Source organism: Gymnoscopelus braueri, assembly GCF_963280865.1.
Source record: "Gymnoscopelus braueri genome assembly, chromosome: 14".
Taxonomy (NCBI): domain Eukaryota; kingdom Metazoa; phylum Chordata; class Actinopteri; order Myctophiformes; family Myctophidae; genus Gymnoscopelus; species Gymnoscopelus braueri.
The window spans coordinates 46842193-46862717 of NC_137619.1; the positions used below are offsets into that span (position 1 = coordinate 46842193).

At 39.9% G+C, this 20525-nt stretch overlaps 1 protein-coding gene across 2 annotated transcripts in view; it reads right to left on the reverse strand.

Annotated features, from left to right (window-relative positions):
* Nucleotides 1-19037, reverse strand: part of ogdhl (oxoglutarate dehydrogenase L) — a gene marked incomplete at both ends in the record, with an annotated part of 55678 nt that extends 36641 nt beyond the window's left edge. Inside the window, 5 exons of one of the 2 annotated variants that reach the window (XM_080450104.1) lie at nt 2195-2349; nt 2900-3015; nt 10731-10833; nt 14490-14660; nt 18819-19037. In XM_080450104.1, coding sequence (XP_080306230.1) covers nt 2195-2349; nt 2900-3015; nt 10731-10833; nt 14490-14660; nt 18819-19037 — 764 coding nt within the window. The remainder of the gene's footprint in view (nt 1-2194; nt 2350-2899; nt 3016-10730; nt 10834-14489; nt 14661-18818) is intronic. The other variant, XM_080450105.1, reaches the window with a different exon arrangement.
* Between the last annotated feature and the right edge of the window lie 1488 nt (nt 19038-20525).

Here is a 20525-nt window from a genome sequence, read left to right on the forward strand (position 1 = left end):
CTTTGGCTATTCAAAAATAGCAGATATACAAGCTCGGTGCCGCGCTATGAGCTTGTAGATCTGCGATTTTCTTTTAAATTCTTGAACGTTTGTGCAAATCTTGGAATATGTGTATATTTTTAAAGCGAAAATCTTTAACTCAAATCTTTGCTTCTGGGGGGGTCCCTGGAACAACATATTTTGAGATGGGGGTCGGCGGACATTTTTGGGGGTCCTTGACATGAAAAAGTTTGAGAACCACTGATATAGAAACATATGTTTTTCAAAAAACTGTTAGGATTTAGAAGACATTTTGTAGAATCCCCCAGAAGCAAAGATTTGAGTTCGAATGTTTGCCTTAAAAAATATATATATATATATATTCAAAGATTTGCACAAATGTTCACAGTTTTTCAAAAATAGTAGATCTACAAGCTCGTAGCGCGGCACTCGCTGCCGCGCTACGAGCTTGTAGATCTGCTATTTTTGAATAGCCAAAGAAATCTTAAAATGACACCGATTCTTTCCCGGTCTAAATGGGTTAAACCATACAGTACAGTATACTTGGCTGACCGGTGTCCCACAGGCCCACTTTGAGAACCACTGGCCCAGGGTGCCAGTACACCCAGAAAGGTCACTGCCGAGAACCATTAAAAAAAAAAGTCTTCCATGCCAATGAATGACCTGATTTTAACTTAACAGGATAAGAGCTGGGTTTCCCAAATGCCCTTTGAAATTAACACTCTATTATAGACACTGCCAGACAGGTATTCAAACCTTGTTAAACCAGGTACCGGTGCCTAATGACTGGGCCTGGAAAAATCAGTTTTTTAAGCTTATGGGTAATGACCGGTCGATGATGTCAATATGACAATTCTTCTCACCGTCTCTGATTGTCTTTAATGCTTTGAGAAGTTCAAAGCCATCACTTCAATTTAGTGATGGCTTGGAAATAATAATAATAATACACTTGACTTTTAAAGCAATTTTTCAAAATGGGTTACAAATTTCTCCATCTACGCCTTCCCTCTCAGCTTTCCTACTTACTATCTCAATGAAATAAAATAAAGTTCAAAGGGATGAGGACTAACCACTCTCCCTCTTTAAAAACACAGCATGTGTTCTCCATCCTGTCTACTGGACTAGTATGCATTTAGCATTTTATTTATGGTAATATTATTGACCAATAATCTTTTATGTCCGTGGCAAAAATGTAGTTTGAGGAAAATGTCCATCACAGGCCCAGGGGTTGATGACCCCTGCCCCCAGGGCTCTATTCTAGATCTGCTCCTTTTCTCACTCTTACAGCGTACAGTGCACCAAATCTCTCTGCTGAAAATAGCCGATCTAGATCTAGCTATTCTTGCCGAATGTTTGCCCCAGAACAGGGACGCTATAGGGTCCATGTGGTTATAGATCTACAGTAATAATTCCTGTGTCTAAAAAAGCCCAGCCCGTTTAATTGACTACAGGTGCGTCGCCTTAACATCTGTTGTAGTGAAAGTGTTTGAGCATATAGTACTGTATGTAAACATCTGTCCTGCTGCGCCAGATGCCTGTTTGCACACAGGGGTCAATAGGTCAGTGGCTGTATCTCTCTGTCTCCACTGCATCATGCAGCCTCTGGAGCAGTGGTGTAAAAAGTACTATTTTTACTCAAGTAAAAGTATCAATACTGCAATGTAGAAATACTCTGTTACAAGTAAAAGTCCGGAATTCTAAATTGTACCGAGTGCCGCGCTATGAGCTTGTAGATCTGCTATTTTTGAAAAATCGTGAAAATGTGTGCAAATCTTGGAATAGGTGTATATTTTTAAAGCGATTTTTTAAAACTCAAATCTTTGCTTTTGGGGGGGTCCCTGGAACAACATATTTTGAGATGGGGGTCCACAGCCTAATACATATCATTTGGGGGTCCTCAACATGAAACAGTTTGAGAACCACTGATATTATAGCAAAATACGTTTTTTTCAACAAAAAAAACTGTTAGGATTTAGAAGACATTTGTAGAATCCCCCAGAAGCAAAGATTTGAGTTAAAAATGTTCGCTTTAAAAAATATATATATATATTCAAAGATTTGCACAAATATTCACAATTTAAAAAAAAAATTGTAGATCTGCTATTTTTTAATAGCCAAAGAAATCGTAAAAATGACACAGATGCGTTCCCGGTCTCAATGGGTTATAATGAAATGAAATGATTTGAGTTCTGACCGTGTAGATCTGACCAGCCTGGCCAGCAGCGTTCTCTTCTCAGCGTTGGCGAGCTGCTTGATCCCAGGGGTTTCAAACTTCTGCCGGATCCACTGGCACTGTTCCATGTCGTTGATGAACATGAACTCCACGCCGATGGGTCCGCAGTAGGCAGCCTTTAGTGGGAAGAAACAGTGAAGGTTCATAATAACCATAGACTGTATAAAAGATATGGACGAAGTGACGTCCCCAGACTCTACAGACCGTAAATGAAGCCTATTTTTCAACAATTTCAAATCCGCCATCTTTAATATATGCAAAAAAGCAACTGGAAATCAATTGCTAAATGAATGCTATTGGTTGGGTAGCTTGTCAATCAAGAGCGGGGGCGGGAATGAATGCTATTGGTTGTGTAGCTTGTCAATCAAATCATCCCGCCCCTCCTAGAGCATAACCTACTTTAAGGTCAATTTTAAAATAAATGGGACCATAATTGACCAAAACGCATATCATGGTGATTGAAAGACTTTAAACTAAATAAATCACTGATTCACATATTATGCACACACACACGCACATGCACATGCACATGCACATGCACACACGCACACGCACACGCACACACACACACACACACACACACACACACACACACACACACACACACACACAAACAAACACACAAACACACACAAACACACACACAGACGCAGACACTCAAGCTACCTCTAGTTGGCGTATGATCTCTCTCAGGGGTAGAGTGGGCTCCTCTCCTCCAATGAAGGTGGTGAGAGGCAGCTGGAAGGTCTTGTCCAAGTCGGTCTCATCCAGACCGTAGAGCCCTGGACAGGGGTGGAAAAAAGTACGCAAATGTTTTACTTAAGTAAAGGTATCAATACTGCAATGTAGAAATACTCTGTTACAAGTAAAAATCAGAAATTCAAAATTTACTTGAGTAAAAGAACAAAAGTATTGGTATCAAAATGTACTAAAATGTTTGAAAATAGCAGATCTACAAGCTCACAACGCGTCGTGGTGCGACGCGTTGTGAGCTTGTAGATCGGCTATTTTCAAATAGCCTATGTATAAAATAGGGCTGAAGTGGTTAATGTATGTTTGTAAGCAACTAGTAACTAAAGTTTTCAAATATTGTAGTGGAGTAAAAGTACAATATTTTCCTCTGAGATGTAGTGGATAAGTATAGACAATTGGAAATACTCCAGTAAAGTAGAAGTACCTCAAAATTGTACTTAAGTACAGTACTTGAGTAAATGTACTTGTTACTTTACACCACTGGCCCTGGATAGTCACATGTGGGGGACAGCTCACATGTCAATCGTTGATGTAAAATATTGAACGGCCGGTTATTATATCAACCATTTTTGGAGACATCGACACATTAAAAGGACAGTGAAATCAAATTATTGCTCCCCAAACTGTACACATGGCTCACTGGGGGACACATAAGGTATTCTTCCCCCTGATATTTATGTGCAAAGGCAGCGTTTAGTGCCTGGCAGAGTATAGCGCTTCCACCAGCTCTTGGGAGTAATCGATGCCTCCCAAGTATTAGTCAGCGAACTAAATTATCTTCTGGCGAGCCAGTGCATGTGTGCTGTGGACTTTGGAGACTTAATGTTGAGCCCAGAGGGACTTTTAAACTGAGATTTACAAGGTAAAGCAAGCATGCACCAATGTTACATTTCACTAGTAGGCCTATCTACACAGTGTTCATGGACACCCTAACGCAAGAAAACCTTGCGTTAATGCAGGGGTGGTCAACTTTGATGCCACTATATTTCCACACTCAACCCAGAGGGCCACATTGCATATACTGTATTCTATGTCACACAAAAATAGCATTTTATATTAATAGCAATATGCGTTAAATGAGTAGTTCACCCAAAAAATTACTTATTTTCTATACATTTTCTATCAATAATTTTCTTCACCCCATGAAGCCTTGAATTCATGGATTTGTTTTTGTTTTTGTCGCATTCCTAAGCCAATAATTTGATGACTGGGTGTATTTCCGGTAGGAGACACAAATAATCTACTTTGTGTCTCCTACCGGATACATTAGCCGGTAGGACACAGGAATCAAATTATTAGCTTAGGAATGCGACAAAAACTTTTTAAAAATCATTCAAGGCTTCATTGGGTGTGCAATTGATAGAAAATAAGCAATTTTTTGGGTGAACTAATCCTTTAATGTGTCTTCAGGACTAAATAGTTCAAGTGGCCAGCAGAGGCATGAAGTGTATGGATCATAGATGGACTGTGGGGGTCAAGGTTACCAATAGTCCGGAGGAATGAGACGAAATTTTGGGTGAATCGTTCACTTTTTCATAAAAGCATGACACTTGGTACACTTGTACAGTTTGGGGCCCTGAACATTTTCAGATATGGAGCCATCGCGAAAACGCCTCCTGGTGGCGATGGCGGCCATTTTACTTTCCGCCATTACCAAATGACGTATTTTGCATCATATCTCCTAAACCAAACATGATAAAACAGAATAGGTGATGTCTACACACATGTTTTGATGGTTAAGGATCACAGTGATACCATATAAAACAGAGGTTCTCAAAATGTGGGTTAGGACCCCAAATGGAGTCATAGGAAGGTGGCAGTGGCTACATTAAAGGGATACTTCACTCTCGGGCCGGGGACACATTTAAAAAAAATATTAAAAATAAATGAAAAAAGTTATGGAAAATTCATGGCCCCCTCACGCATTAGTAGGACACTCTAATGCGTGAGGGGGCCATGAATTTTCCATAACTTTTTTCATTTATTTTTAATATTTTTTTTAAATGTGTCCCCGGCCCTAAAGTGAAGTATCCCTTTAACTTTAAACTTTTAACTTTAATTAACAAAAAATATGTGAATCCTTCCAATTAAGTCTGTTTTTGTTTTGTTTTTGAAAAGCGTAAAACTATTATAATGGTTCTGGCAACAGATATAAGCTATATATACTGTATGCTTCCATTTACAAATATGTAAATATTTGTATCATTATCACCGCAATGCTGTGGATGTAATGATAATGAATTTGATCAGGTTACAAAGTGCAATAAAGTAAGATAATAAAAAAAATCAGCATGATAATCATATGAGATAAAACAATATAAAATCAGTATATAAAATAATTTATAAACGCTGAAATTACAATGGAATAACACAGAATTTTATAAATTGTGATCTATAATTTCTTTGAATCTTTTCATACCTGGTGTTTCATCAGGATGGGGAACAATTATTTTAGCACTTAGTGACTGCACCTTTCAACATAATAGATTATAACATGATAAACATCTATGTAAGCACACAAAACAAGTATTATTTTAACGGGACAATTTGGTAGTGAATGTTGAAAACCGTGACGTTTTAGTGTTTTCGAGATATTTGTCATGGACTTGGGACACCCAGCTTAAACCTGGGGCCAGTAAGCAAATTGGTGATGACAATGATGGCTGCCTTGAAACATAAGGGACCAGTTGTGTCATGCATGCTCTGGGCCCTATCTTTCCTTACCCCCTTATGCCTAAATGTATTAGCCATAAATAAAATTCAAAATAGTCCAACCAGCCGATCTACATTGGCACGTTGAGAGCTTGTAGATCGGCTATTTGAACTGCCGGTATTTCAAAAATATTTTGAAAATAGTAAAAAAAGGGAGAACCTCTATCTACTGTACCTTACTAACCTCCATACAGTACCTCCACCTCCCACTCACACATCCCTGCTCCTGGGGTATCAATGCACCTCTATCACACCCCTATACAACCACACCTCACTCACCTACCCCACCAATCCCTCACTCACTCTGCCTGGGCTCTGTCTGGGGTCAGAGCCACCCCTCTATGATATAGCACACCAGATAATGTATGTTAGCAAAGCACATGTAATTTGAAACAAATTCTGTCCAAACATAATTGTACATAATATTAACTTTTATATCAGAAAATAAGAAAGGATGTTTGAATGTTTGGGAATGTTCTAGGAACATAGCACACAGTTGAACACAGGGCCCTTGGAGAAAGAGTACCCAACAACCTTTTAAAAAGTTAACTCTATGTGTGTTAGATATTGTGATTTCCTTTTTTCAACATCACTGACTAAGTAAGAGTGGCTTATCATCGGTATTGGCTGAGAATGAGGGTGTCTATTCCCAATTCAATGTGCTAGACCCCTGGATTGCTGATGTGGAGTGCAACACCTACCATCATCTCTCAGTACTTAATGCACGTCTTAGTTACCCAAGCCATGCTACTCATACGCTGAGGTTCTTCGGGATCAAACCCAGAACCTTGTGATCCAAAGGCGAGTGCTCTACTAACTGAGCTACCTGGACACAAACAACGTGATTGAATTGACCATTACCTATTCACCTGAACAGTTTATGATGTTGTACATGATATTATTGTAATCATTGACCATCAAAACATACATGTAGACATCACCTATTCTGTATTATCATGTTTGGTTCAAGAGTTATGATGCAAAATACATTATTTGGTTATGGCGGAAAGTAAAATGGCCTCCATGGCCACCAGGGGGCGTTTTTGCGATGGCTCCATATCTGAAAATGTTCAGGGGCCCAAACTGTACAAGTGTACCAAGTTTCATGCTTTTATGAAAAAGTGAATGATTTTCGTCTTAACCCTCCGGACAAGCGACATTTTCCTGATTTGGGAAATTCCATTGAACATTGTTTGTTTTATCCAATACGTTTTATGCTTGTCAGCTACAGCCAGTATCTTTTAAATGTGCCGACATAAACCAATAATCGTCGGGAAATGCTAAATAAACGATAATGGATTCAGAAGGCGAGGTTAATCCTATCGTTTTATTGTAAGATGTTAAGATGTGGCATAAAACGTCCCAATCTGCCCTGTGTCCCAATCATAGACTGTAAAAAAGAATGCGTTACGCCCAAAGACCGTAAATGAAGCCTATTTTTCAGCAATTTCAAATCCACCATCTTTCTATATAGCATCATATCCTAAGCAACCGGAAATGAATGCTATTGGTTGGGACCAGAGCAGGGGTGGGGAATGAATGCTATTGGTTGGGACCAGAGCAGGGGTGGGGAATGAATGCTATTGGTTGTGTAGCTTGCCAATCAAAGCATCACAAGGTAGCCACGCCCCCCTAGAGCATATCCTACTTTATCATCAATTTTAATATAAATGGGACCATAGTTTACCAAAACGCATATCATGGTGATTGAAAGAAGACTTTAAACTAGCGACTGGAAGCATATAGTATTTATGACAATGTTTATTAAGGTAATAACATCAAGTCTAAAGTTCGGCAAAAACCCATCCACTTGCATTGAGAGTTATTTCTTCTGAACACCAGCAGGGGTAAAACAGCAAAACTACAGGCCATTCATATGAACTGTCACTTCCTATGTAGACTCAATTTCAAAGGTGGATGGTGGGCCCTTGGTCCCAATGTGTTCTCTGTCCCAGTGTGCTAGAGCTCGTGCTGGAAAGCCAGCCTACTGTATGTAGAACTCTGGGTGATTCTCCAGTGCAAGGTCTGGACTCACAGACAACACATTTGGAAGTGTTCTGTCTCACATGTCATCCTCTCAACAGAACCATACCAGGAGTTCCTCTTTAACCAAATCATACGCTCCCTGATTACAAGTTAAAATGACTTCCAGAGCATATGTTTTTTAAACTTGTATTAAATTGTGATGTGCTTCTGGACAGTTAACAGCACCCATATCCACGGCCTCTGTATAGGTTTCTCTGCTTGACCGAGCCCCACCTGAGAGGTAGCTGGTCAAGCTCAACATCCCAAGGCAACACAAGAGGAGACAGTCAGGTGCAAATCACATTACCCACACAGCATGGACGACTGGGGCTGAGAATAGAGCCGGGCGTAGATTCACCACCTGACCAAATATGGTGCTACTACGAACGTCATTAGCTTTCATTAGGGAGGCTTATAGCCCTGGTGACAATCAGTGGTGGAAAAAGTACTCAAATTCTTTACTTGAGTAAAAGTACCAATACTGCAATATAGAAATACTCTGTTACCAGTACAAGTCCAGAATTCAAAGTTTACTTGAGTCAAAGTACAGAAGTATTGGCATCAAAATGTACTTAAAGTACCACAAGTAAAAGTACTAAAATATTTGAAAATAGCAGATCTACAAGCTCACAACGCGTCGCATCGAGCTTGTAGATCGGCTATTTTCACATAGCCTATGTATAAAATAGGGCAGAGGTGGTTAATGTATGTTTTATAATGTAATCATTTATATCTGTAAAGTAACTAGTAACTAAAGTTTTCAAATAATTGTCGTGGAGTAAAAGTACAATATTTGCCTTTGAAATGTAGTGGAGTAGAAGCAAAAGTATTGGAAATTGGAAATACTCCAGTAAAGTGAAAATACCTAAACATTTTACTCAAGCACAGTACTTGAGTAAATGTACTTAGTTACTTTACACCACTGCATGTCCTGCACTGACAAACACTGATCTTAGATAGCAAACAACCGGCAGCAACCACAGATAAGTCTCTCTCTCTCTCTCTCTCTCTCTCTCTCTCTCTCTCTCTCTCTCTCTCTCTCTCTCTCTCTCTCTCTCTCTCTCTCTCTCTCTCTCTCTCTCTCTCTCTCTCTCTCTCTCTCTCTCTCTCTCTCTCTCTCTCTCTCTCTCTCTCTCTCTAGTAGCTATTACTCTAGCCTTCGATCGGTAACGTTAGCCGCCCGGCATCCTGCGACCCTCAGTGCGCTAAATGAAATGGAGAATGACAGCATGCTAGGTCTGAGATTAATGGCAACATTATGTTTGGCCAACCTGAACCCACGGGCTAGGCTAGGGTCTGGGTGCTTCACAGAGCTGTACTTATATATACGTATATATCTCTCTGCTGTCAGGCAGAAACCAGCCATGTCCAAAATATGAACTTTTTCAGGGAAATTAAAAAAGAAACATGTTTTTAGAGCAACACAATGCTGCCTCGTCAAAGTCGGTACGGTGACTTTATACCAGGGGTGGAAAAAGTTCTCAAATGTTTTACTTAAGTAAAAGTATCAATACTGCAGTGTAAAAGTACTCTGTTACAGTGAAAGTGAAAGTCCGGAATTCAACACGCTGCCAGGCTACACCGGAGCCCACTTTTTAATACTTTTCATCGGTTCAATATTTGTAAAACCCACACACAGACGTAACGGGTGTTCAATAGCACTGATTTATAAAAAAAAAGATAGCTGATTTCTGGTTGAAAAAAAAATTTGTTCTGGCCGACAGCGACAGTATACAAATATATAAACCATATATATAAACCAACATCTGGTTAGCCTGGCAAGCCTGCATCTGAGAGGATGTTAAAAAAAAAGCTGCCGATAAAATATTGTTATGGCAAACCAAATAAATGTGCTATGGAGCTCTGGATTGTAATATCAGGAAAATGGCATGTTTTTCATAAATGTTTCTGTAATCAAGTTTATCCACTAAGCGAATGATTGATTGGTCCACCTAGCTTTACCAGGGCCCCGTTGGCCAGCATATGTGGGTCCAGGCAGGCCTTTATGGCTACCGTAACGGCCTGGGTGGCAATCCATCCGCCATACTTCGCCCTGCCTGGCAATCCCGTACTTTTTAGCCGTTACCAGAAAATATAGGAAAACGGCATGACAACCATGACACCCTTATAACTCAAACGTACTCTGAGTTAATTATAAGGAAGGACCCCTATAGGTGGTATATAAGCTCATCTGCATACACGCTGCCTGTGTGGAGAAAAAAAAGCCATGTGCCTTGGGATAGGTACAGTACTATTATGTAATTAATGACTAAAGATGCAAACATCTTCCCATGAGGTGTAAAATAAGTCCCATGAGGTGTAAAATAATAAAGGCAAGGTGAAGCCATGCAGGGCCTGTATGAGTTAACACTCACACTATGTAAACAAGCACAATTAACGTTGGTTTGATTAAAAGGCAGGATTATGAAGAAAAACATTATCTGTGGGTTCTTGCGCACATTGAACGCCCTCAAAAAGTACTCAAATTCTTTCCTTAAGTAAAAGTATCAATACTGCAATATAGAAACACTCTGTTACAAGTAAAAGTCCAGAATAAAAAATTTACTTGAGTAAAAGTACAAAAGTATTTGCATCAAAATGTACTTAAAGTACTAAAAGTAAACGTACTAAAATGTTTGAAAATAGCAGATCTACAAACTCCCAACGCGTCGCATCGCGACGCGTTGGGAGTTTGTAGATCTGCTATTTTCAAATAGCCTAGGTATAAAATAGGGCTAAAGTGGTTAATGTGTGTTTCTAAATCATAATTTAGTGTCTGAAAATTAACTAGTAACTAAAGTTTTCAAATAATTGTAGTGGAGTAAAAGTACAATATTTGCCTCTGAGATGTAGTGGAGTAGAAGTAAAAGTATTGGAAATTGGAAATACTCAAGTAAAGTACAAATACCTCAAAATTGTACTTAAGTACAGTACTTAAGTAAATGTACTTAGTTACTTTCCACCACTGCCAGTGTGTCTAGTATGCACTGTACGTAGAGAGGCCTACCCAGTTTGTTGAGGTTGGTGATGAGGTCCGAGGGAACGAAGGAGTCCAGGTCAGCTTCCAGGATCCCCAGAGGATCCAGCTGAGCAGCGTGGTGACCACGGATCTACACACACACACACACACGTGCGCACACACACAGGGGGGAGGGGGGACAGGGTTTATTTTCTGGTTCCTGGGGAAGGGGAAACTGCTTATACAGCTTCAGAAGGGGAGTGCCTTGCTCAGCGACACTTCTACTACAGTATGTGGCCAGTGACTTTGGCCAGGGTCAATTTCAAAAACCTTTGCTTCATGCATGTCACACAAACAGAATGCGATGCGTTTTGTTGATATAACAAGTTTGTTCATATAGAGTCTAGGGGTGGGACGATATGGGTACCTCACGATACGATATATATCACGATATTAGGCCCACGATAACAATATATATCACGATATTCGACGATATTCGATATATTCCGATATCACGATATTCAATATATATTGCGAGAAATTTCACCAACGATATATCACGATATCTGAAAATATCGATATATTGCAATATCACGATATATTGCATGAAATTTCACCAACGATATATCACGATAGTCCTTGTATTCAATTCATAAACACATAAAATAGCACCAAACAGTTCAAAATCATCATTACACAAATACAGAGTAGGAAAAACAACGTATCACAAACTAAAAAAATAAATAATAATAATAATAATAATAATAATATCGATATTTTTCGGCAGTATATCGATTAGTTATCGCGGGAGAAAGTATCGCGATATATCGCGATATCGATATATCGTCCCACCCCTAATAGAGTCCAATATCCAAAAATCCACCATTTAACTTCCACAATCCACATTATCAAAGCCAGTGGTGTTGTGTGCTGGATTCGAACCAACATCATCTCGGGTCACGCGCTCCGTGCAGGAGGTGTGGAAGGAAAATGGCCAAAGTCACTGGCCACCTACTGTACTGTACGTGTATACTGAACAAGCCACGGGGGTCAAAGCAGAATTGACCCCTGTGGCTCATTGTGCGTGACTCATTATGCAGAATTGTCCCATTTCAAGTTTTCAAATGTATAAACAACATTTGAAAATAGCAGATCTACAAGCTCACAATGCGTTGCATCGCGACGCATTGTGAGCTTGTAGATCGGCTATTTTCAAATGGCCGAAATGTGTATAGGGCTGAAGTGGTTAATGTATGATTTGTAATAATAATCAAAATCTACAAAGTAACTAGTAACTAAAGTTTTCAAAGAAATGCAGTGGAGAAAAAGTACAATGTTTGGATCCGAGATGTAGTGGAGTAGAAGTAAAAGTATTGAAAATTGGAAATACTCCAGTAAAGTAAGAATACCTCAAAATTGTACTTAAGTAAAGTACTTAAGTAAATGTACTTAGTTACTTTCCACCACTGGCTATGGCCAGCTCAACAAACAAACAGACAGATGGACGAGGTGGAGATGTAAGGAGGAGGGTGGCAGGCAAGCGGAGAGTGACACAGGGAGACATGACAGTGACAAGTTCATTTTATGGTTCTACAGTATATAGGCCTATAAACAGAACACACTCAAAAGGAAAGGTCGTCTTTATACCGAGAGAAGAAGAAGCCCCTTGGGAGTGTAGCTTTATGTTTGTTCACTGAATACACACACACACACACACACACACACACACACACACACACACACACACACACACACACACTGGCATGTACTGTACGCATACATGCACACACACACGAACACGAACACGCACATGCGCGCGCACACACACACACGCACACGCACACACACGCACGCACGCGCGCGTGCGCGCGCGCGGGCGGGCGCTCCCAGAAGGCTCGCAATAAGCATGGGAATAAAAATGACGGCTTTGCCAAAAGACAGAATTTAATAAATCCCTCGGATACTGCCACTAATTAATTAGAGGGTCGAGGGGAAACGTTACCACCTGTTTTGTTTAAGTAGTCTCTTTGATAAATTCTATTTTCAAAAAAGCAAACCCCGGCTAAGTAGGTTAGAGTTAATCTGGCAATTTGCATAACCTCATGCTCAGTGACAAACAAATCGTGGATTCCTTTTAATGCGGAGGAGCATACAATATTCACAGCCCCTCTCCAGTTGCCAATTTGAGAGGGCTCTTGACAAGTCAGATGAACTTTGTTTGATGCCATTTCCGTTACAAGCTCTACTGTACTTACAGTATTATACAGAACATTTGTCTGGGTGGATGACACCGTCCGCGATTGATTATTTATCCACCTTGATACGGCTTTAAGCCTTTAGGATTTGTCATTTTAGATTTGAACCACTTTAACCATTATCTTATACTTTGGCTATTCAAAAATAGCAGATCTACAAGCTCACAGTGCGGCACTGAGTGCCGCACTATGGGCTTGTAGATCTGCTATTTTTTTTAACAATCATGAAAATGTGTGCACATCTTTGAATATATATATATTTTTTAAGCGAACATTTGTAACTCAAATCTTTGATTCTGGGGATTCTACAAATGTACTTTTTCTTTTTACAAAATTATATGTATTTGGCCGCAGACCCCCATCTCAATGTTGTTCCAGAGACCCCCAAAAGGATCGCTTTAAAACATGTATATATATTCAAAGATTTGCAAAAATGTTCACGATTTTTTATCTACAAGCTCATAGCGCGGGTATATCTGCTATTTTTGAATAGCCAAAGTATAAAATAATGGTTAAAGTGGTTACACAGATGCGTTCCCGGTCTTAACTCACTCACTGTCAAGGACGACTTATGACAACTTTTTTATTTATTTATGTTTTTCCGCAAAGAACCAGGAGATAACGTGATCCGAAGATTTACTGCTCCATTCACTTTCTGGTTAACTTATTACTTAAAAATCCTGCATCTCGGCTCCTGTGTTTAAATGTATTTTTAGCGAGACATGCTATTTTCAACTGGGTATAACAAGCGAACGGGAGGTCGCCATGACATTTTTTCTTTTTTTCACGGAAGCACAGTGAAACCCTCCGTGATTAGCAACCATCAGGGGATCGATCATACTGTACTAAACGTAATCCACGTTATAGATATGTAAGGGTCCATTTTGCTTCCTCACTATCAATCATTTTGCTTTGGGACCCGTTGGAACCGCCTTAAGGACCCCTGGATGTCCCCAGGCCCCACAATCCTCATTATTATGAATTGACTTGTTTCTTCTAAGTTGAATCCAAATGAAGGGGATTTTAACCCATTAAGACCGGGAACGCATCTGTGTCATTTTAGATTTCTTTGGGCTATTCAAAAATAGCAGATCTACAAGCTCATATGAACTTGTAGATCTGCTATTTTTTGTTTTGTTTTTTAAAGCGAACATTTGTAACTCAAATCTTTGCTTCTGAGGATTCTACAAATGTCTTTTTAGATTCTAGATTCTAAATCTAAAGAGTTTTTTTTTTTTGCTATATCAGTGGTTCTTAAAATGTCAAGGACCCCCAAATGATATGTATTTGGCCACGGACCCCCATCTGAAAATGATTTGTTCCAGGGAGCCCCAGAAGCAAAGATTTGAGTTACAAATGTTCGCTTAAAAATATACGTATTCAAAGATTTGCACACATTTTCACGATTTTTTCAAAAGAAAAGCAGATCTACGCGCAATGAGCTTGTATATATCTGCTATTTGTTGAATAGCCAAAGAAATCTTAAAATGACACAGATGCGTTCCCGGTCTTAATGGGTTAATGGTCTTCTAGGCAAAGTGAGTCCTCGTACCTGATAGGCCCGTATGAGCGTGTGCACGGCCAGGTGGTCCTCCACCACCTTCTGGGCGGCGCCGGGGGTCCGGGACATGGCCCGGCCCTGCAGCAGGGCGGAGGGCCGGCTCTCGTCCGTCTGGCCAGCCGGAGCGGCAGCCTGGGCGCTCCGGAAGAACGTGTCCCAGGACTGTATAGGACACATCCATCAGACAGAGAGACACACACATCACTTTTACAACTCAGCAGTGGTGGGAAAAGTTCTCAAAATGTTTTACTTAAGTAAAAGTATCAATACTGCAATGTATAAGTACTCCGTTACAAGTAAAAGTCCGGAATTAAAAATTGACTTGTAAAAGTACAAAAGTATTGGTATCCAAATGTACTTAAAAAGTACCAAAAGTAAGAGTACTAAAATGTTTGAAAATAGCAGATCTACAAGCTCACAACGCGTCGCATCGCGACGCGTTGTGAGCTTGTAGATCGGCTATTTTCAAATAACCTAGGTCTGAAAAGTAACTAGTAACTAAAGTTTTCAAATGATTGTAGTGGAGTAAAAGTACAATATTCGCCTCTGATATGTAGTGGAGTAGAAGTTTTACTTCTAAGTACAGTACTTGAGTAAATGTACTTTAGTTACTTTACACCACTGCAACTCAGGCAGAGAAAACTAGAGTTGATACCTATGCCAGTATCGGAAAAAGCTGCCGATAAATGCCTAAAATGCTGGTATCGGTATATATGCCTATGCCAGTCTATGCCGATACGATATCATGAAATTTAATAATAGTACTATATTTTGATTGCTTCAGTTGCACTACTGAAAAGTTGCACTACTGTTTTATACTCTTACTGTACTATTTACATTATTATTTTACTAACTTGTAGCGGCACTGTTACGGCCCTATGTGGCCTCATATTGTGTTTTTAACCCTCTGAGTGTTTTCAGTGCCCTATTTTGGTGGAGTGGAGATTGGAGGAGTGGCGTGGTGTCTGGAGACACACCTGGGCCTCATTCCTCAATCGGCCCAGCCAGCATAAAAGCCTGGGAGAAGCTCCTCATCAGCCCTTTTGCCATCCGTCATCTTCATGTGCTGAACCCTTTTTGTAGCTAGCATCTATTCCTGTTTACTGTATCTGTAGGCCATGCCTTATGCTTGGTGTTTAAGGTAACTTTAACACATTCCATGCCAGAGTTTAATATAATAATGTACTCACCAGTGCCAGCGATTTATTGTTTGTTTTTTGTTTTTTTCAGCTCGCCACAGACCTCGCTAAATACCTTATGATCACGCGTTAAACTGTTTGTATACACACAGGGCAGCTGTGTGAGTGGCCCAGAGAAGAAAATTTCAATCGGCGACATTCCATTTTGCAGTAGTCGCAGTTTCTATTAAACAGCGTTCAGCGCGGAGAAAAACAACACCGAGATAATGGCGATTTAGCGGAAGCTTTAGAGCGGCGGCGGATGGGAACGAAAATCTTCGATTGACATTAATTTCCGTTTCCGGTGTGCTACAATGAAATGTGTCACTGCGAGAGAGAAAAAAAAAAAAGACCACTTCGCGTAGATCTACGCGACTGGCACGCTGCGCTGTTATTTAGGTTCGCGTAGAACGATGTGTTAATACTTAGTGTTTGAAGTAGGCTACAGACCAGGGAAGCTTGGTAGGGGTGTGCTGCCATTTCCTTTCATACTCTTTTTGAACATGTTTATGTTTAGTTAGGGAGTGTGGATTGTCATTTTTGTTTTGGCTGGTTTAGTTTGATTCATTTTCAGGTAGGGTGGAGTGTTCCGTTTGTTGTTTTGGCCTTGGCCATCCTGAAGTTATACGCTTTCCCTATTGACATTTGTATTCAGTTCCTGTAACCTAAACTTTGATTGTTAATAAATGTACACCTTTTTCGTTACCTCTGTATGTGTTACTTCTTAGCCTCTAGACTCCATATAAGGTCGTAAAAGGCACTTAAAAAAACAATATTTATTCCTAGATCAGTGGTTCTTTTAATTTCAAGGACCCCCATAACCCTGAGAGTACACTCACAGTAAAAGTGACAATTTCATACCAAAAAAAGGACTGCCAACAAATACTATACTATAAAAACTGGTCATAACAGAATATAAGCAAGAGGCAAACATTTTGAAAATAGCTGATCTACAAGCTCACAACGTCTCGCAACGCAAGGCGTCGTAGATCGGATATTTTCACAATTTATCTGGAACTGAGTCAAACTAAATGTAATTCCTCAACTGCAAGTGCTTGTCAGGGTGGGGGGGGGGTCCCCAGTTCAAATATGATTATTTTGGGGGGTCACCGCCTGAAAAGGTTGAGAACCACCAGTGTTCTGAAATGGATGCTGGCAGCAACCAGAAGCCAATGAAGGCATTGCAGAAGGGGTGAGACCAAGCCCCCAGGACCGTCCCGGGGCTGAGGGATTTTTGAGGCAAGGGTTTCCAATAGGTACTGCAAGTTTGGGCCGGTTTGGGCCCAAAACACGAACGAGGGAAAAAGGGCTCGAAGCCAATGTGCTCGACTCGCAGGCTTGAGCAATGGAGGTTGTTTGTGACGTTAAGACGCATAAAAGAACACTACTGCGCATGCTATGGGGTCCATGATGTTATCACACTATCCATCCTCTAGACTCTAGAGCATATATGGGCAACTGGCGGCCCGGGGGCCACATGCGGCCCCACCTTCACTTAATGCGGCCCGTAGGTTAATATCGGAATACTGATATATTATTGATTACAGCTGTTACAATTCCAAACATGACCCACTTTAATTACTTCAGTCTATATTAGTAGCTTAATGACTAGTAAAAGTTAACATAAGTATAACTAAATGCATTTGAAATTAAATAAAAATGTAACTTTTCAGGATTCCAATTCAAAAATAGGAAAAACAAATTCAGTATTCCAATTAAAAAATAGGTCTAAAAGCTCAAGACGCGTTTTGAGCTTGTAGATCGGCTATTTTTGCTACTTTTGTGTGGCATAGAATGGCGAAGTACGCATTCATTTACGAAAAAAGTTAAAATACGGAGATAAGAGGTGTCTGCCCGACAGTATATGCAATGTGGCCCTCTGGAGTGAGTGTGGAAATACAGTATAGTGGCCCTCTCCATCATCAAAGTTGCCCACCCCTGCTCTTGAGTATAGCTCTATTGGGGAGACGTGAAAACGTAAGACGGTTGAAGACCAGCTGTGGCTGCAGCATTCCGGATCAGTTGAAATGGGTTTGAGTGAGCATACCGACCGGACCAGCAAAGGAGGGAGCTGCAATAGCAAAGCCTGGAGAAAAGACTGAGCGAGGCTTGGACAAGAGTCACTGCTATGAGCTTTTAATTGGCTAAGAGTTCTGACATCAGTGGATGACTTTGACCACTTGAACGCGTCCCTATTCTGGGCATGTCAGCAAAGGCCAACATTCAGGGGAAAAAAAGCATATCTACAAGCTCTACGAGCTTGTAGATCAGTTATTTTCAGCAAAGATCTTTTGGTGAAGAGGGGAAGTACAGACCCCTGGGGGATCCCGGTCAATAGTGTTTAAGTATGTAAACAGAGGCTTCTTCCAAGGCTGTTAGCCTGTTTATTTATCTTATCTGGCTGCTGCAGTAATGCTTACATTTATGTTTTATTGTATTTTTATCTATTGATAGTGCTCTGTGCTTTTGTGATTTACTATTTGTGTTTCATTTGCTTTAACCTAATTGATTTCTTATTTCCCCTCAGAAGGCCTTGACCTTTGCTAGGTCACACGTGTAGAATATGTTCTTAATCTGTCTTGCCGGCAGTGGTGGAAAAAGTACTCAAACTTAAGTAAAAGTATCAATACTGCAATGTAGAAGTACACTGTGACAAGGAAAAGTCCGGAATTCTAAATTTACTTGAGTAAAAGTACAAAAGTATTGGTATCAAAATGTACTTAAAGTAAGTACTAAAATGTTTGAAAATAGCAGATCGGCTATTTTCAAATAGCCTACAGTAGGTATAAAATAGGGCCAAAGTGGTTAATGTATGTTTTATAATGTAATAATTTATATCTGCAAAGCAACTAGTAACTAAAGTTTTCAAATAATTGTAGTGGAGTAAAAGTACAATATTTGCCTCTATGTAGTGGAGTAGAAGTAATAGTATTAGACAATTGGAAATACTCCAGTAAAGTAAAAGTACCTCAGAATTGTACTTAAGTGCAGTACTTGGGTAAATGTACTTAGTTTCTTTACACCAGTGCTTGCCGGGTTAAATAAAGGCAAAAAAGAAAGAAAGAAAAGAAAACAAGATTCACTTATTAATAAGTGAATCTTTGTTGTTTTGTTATTAAGATCAGTGATGTGGTGGCGTCACCTCATGCACATTCTTGTGGTCTTCCAGCCAGGCAAAGTACATCTCCTCCACATAGCCAGAGCTGCTGGCCGGGACTGAGGGGACCGCAGCCTCCGAGGAGCAGCCTCTTCTGGGGTCAAACACCCAACGCCTGGTGAGCCCTCCTCCTCCGGACCCTCGCAGCATGCAGCGGAGACCCCCGCCCTGCAGGACCCCCACTAACACACGCAACTGACTCATGGCTGGAGAGAGAGGGAGAGAGAGAGAGGGAGAGAGTGAGAGTGAGAGTGAGAGACAGAGAGAGAGAGAATTTTGTGGATGGACAGAGGTTACATCATACATGGGCAACTGGTGGCCCGGGGGCCACATGCGGCCCCCACCTTCACTTAATGCGGCCCGCAGGTTAATATCGGATGACTGATATATTATTGATTTCAGCTGTTACAATTCCAAACATGCAAACATGACCCGCTTTAATTACTTCAGTCTATATTAGTAGCTTAATGACTAGTATTAAAATATTATTGTCTTTTTTATGTCCACTGTATTTGTATTTAAATTCATAAAGTTAACATAAGTATAACTAAATGCATTTGAAATTAAATACAAATGTTACTTTTCAGGATTCCAATTCAAAAATAGCAAAAAATTAATCTGGATTCCAATTCAAAAAAGGCAAAAATAGCAGATCTACAGTACAAGCTCAAACCGCGTCACCCTGCGACACGTTTTGAGTTTTGTAGATCGGCTACTTTTGCTACTTTTGTGTGACATAGAATGGCGAAGTACGGCATTCATTTACGAAAATAGTTAAAATACAGAGATAAGAGGTGTCTGCCCGACAATATATGCAATGTGGCCCTCTGGAGTGAGTGTGGAAATATAGTGGCCCTCTCCATCCTCAAAGTTGCCCACCCTGATTACATAAATCCAATGATTAGCCTACTTCACATAACACTTGTCCAATCAATACAGCGACAACATATATAGGCCTACTAGTGAATATTACGTTATCCACTTAAAGTTCTTATAATACACCGCTCTGCAACTTTAATGAAAACGTGGGGAATTAAGTTTAGCCCGAATCATTTCATAAGACTACACATTTTGCAAAGGAGACATTTTTTTTCTAATGTTATTTTGTTTGTTAAGTGTCTGGCCACCCAGAAAAGCACTCCAGAAAAGCACCCCAGACATTAAGTTTATTATTATAATATAATAATAAACTTATGGTCTGGGGTGTCTAATAATGTATATTATACATTATTATTATTATTATTATTATTATTAACAAACTATTATTAACAAACTGTCATTATTCAGCTGTTCCTATATGTTCAGTGTATTTTCTGTGCTGTTTATCATGAAGCTACCTGTACAGTAGGCCAGCCAGCTGTAGGCTACTGTAGGCTGTGCCATGTTAGCTGGAGCACACTGCACTCTAATAGCCTGCTTTAATGCATATAGTGGAGTAGTATAGATTGTATTCATTGTTTTTGTAAGGTTAAAAACAAACACAATTTCCAGTGGTGTAAAGTAACTAAGTACATTTACTCAAGTACTGTACTTAAGTACAATTTGAGGTATTTCTTTTTTACATTACTGGAGTATTTCCAATTTTCAGTAGGCTACTTTTACTCCACTACATCTCAGAGGCAAATATTATACTTATACTCCACTACAATTATTTGAAAACGTATAGTTACTAGTTACTTTGTAGAATTTGAT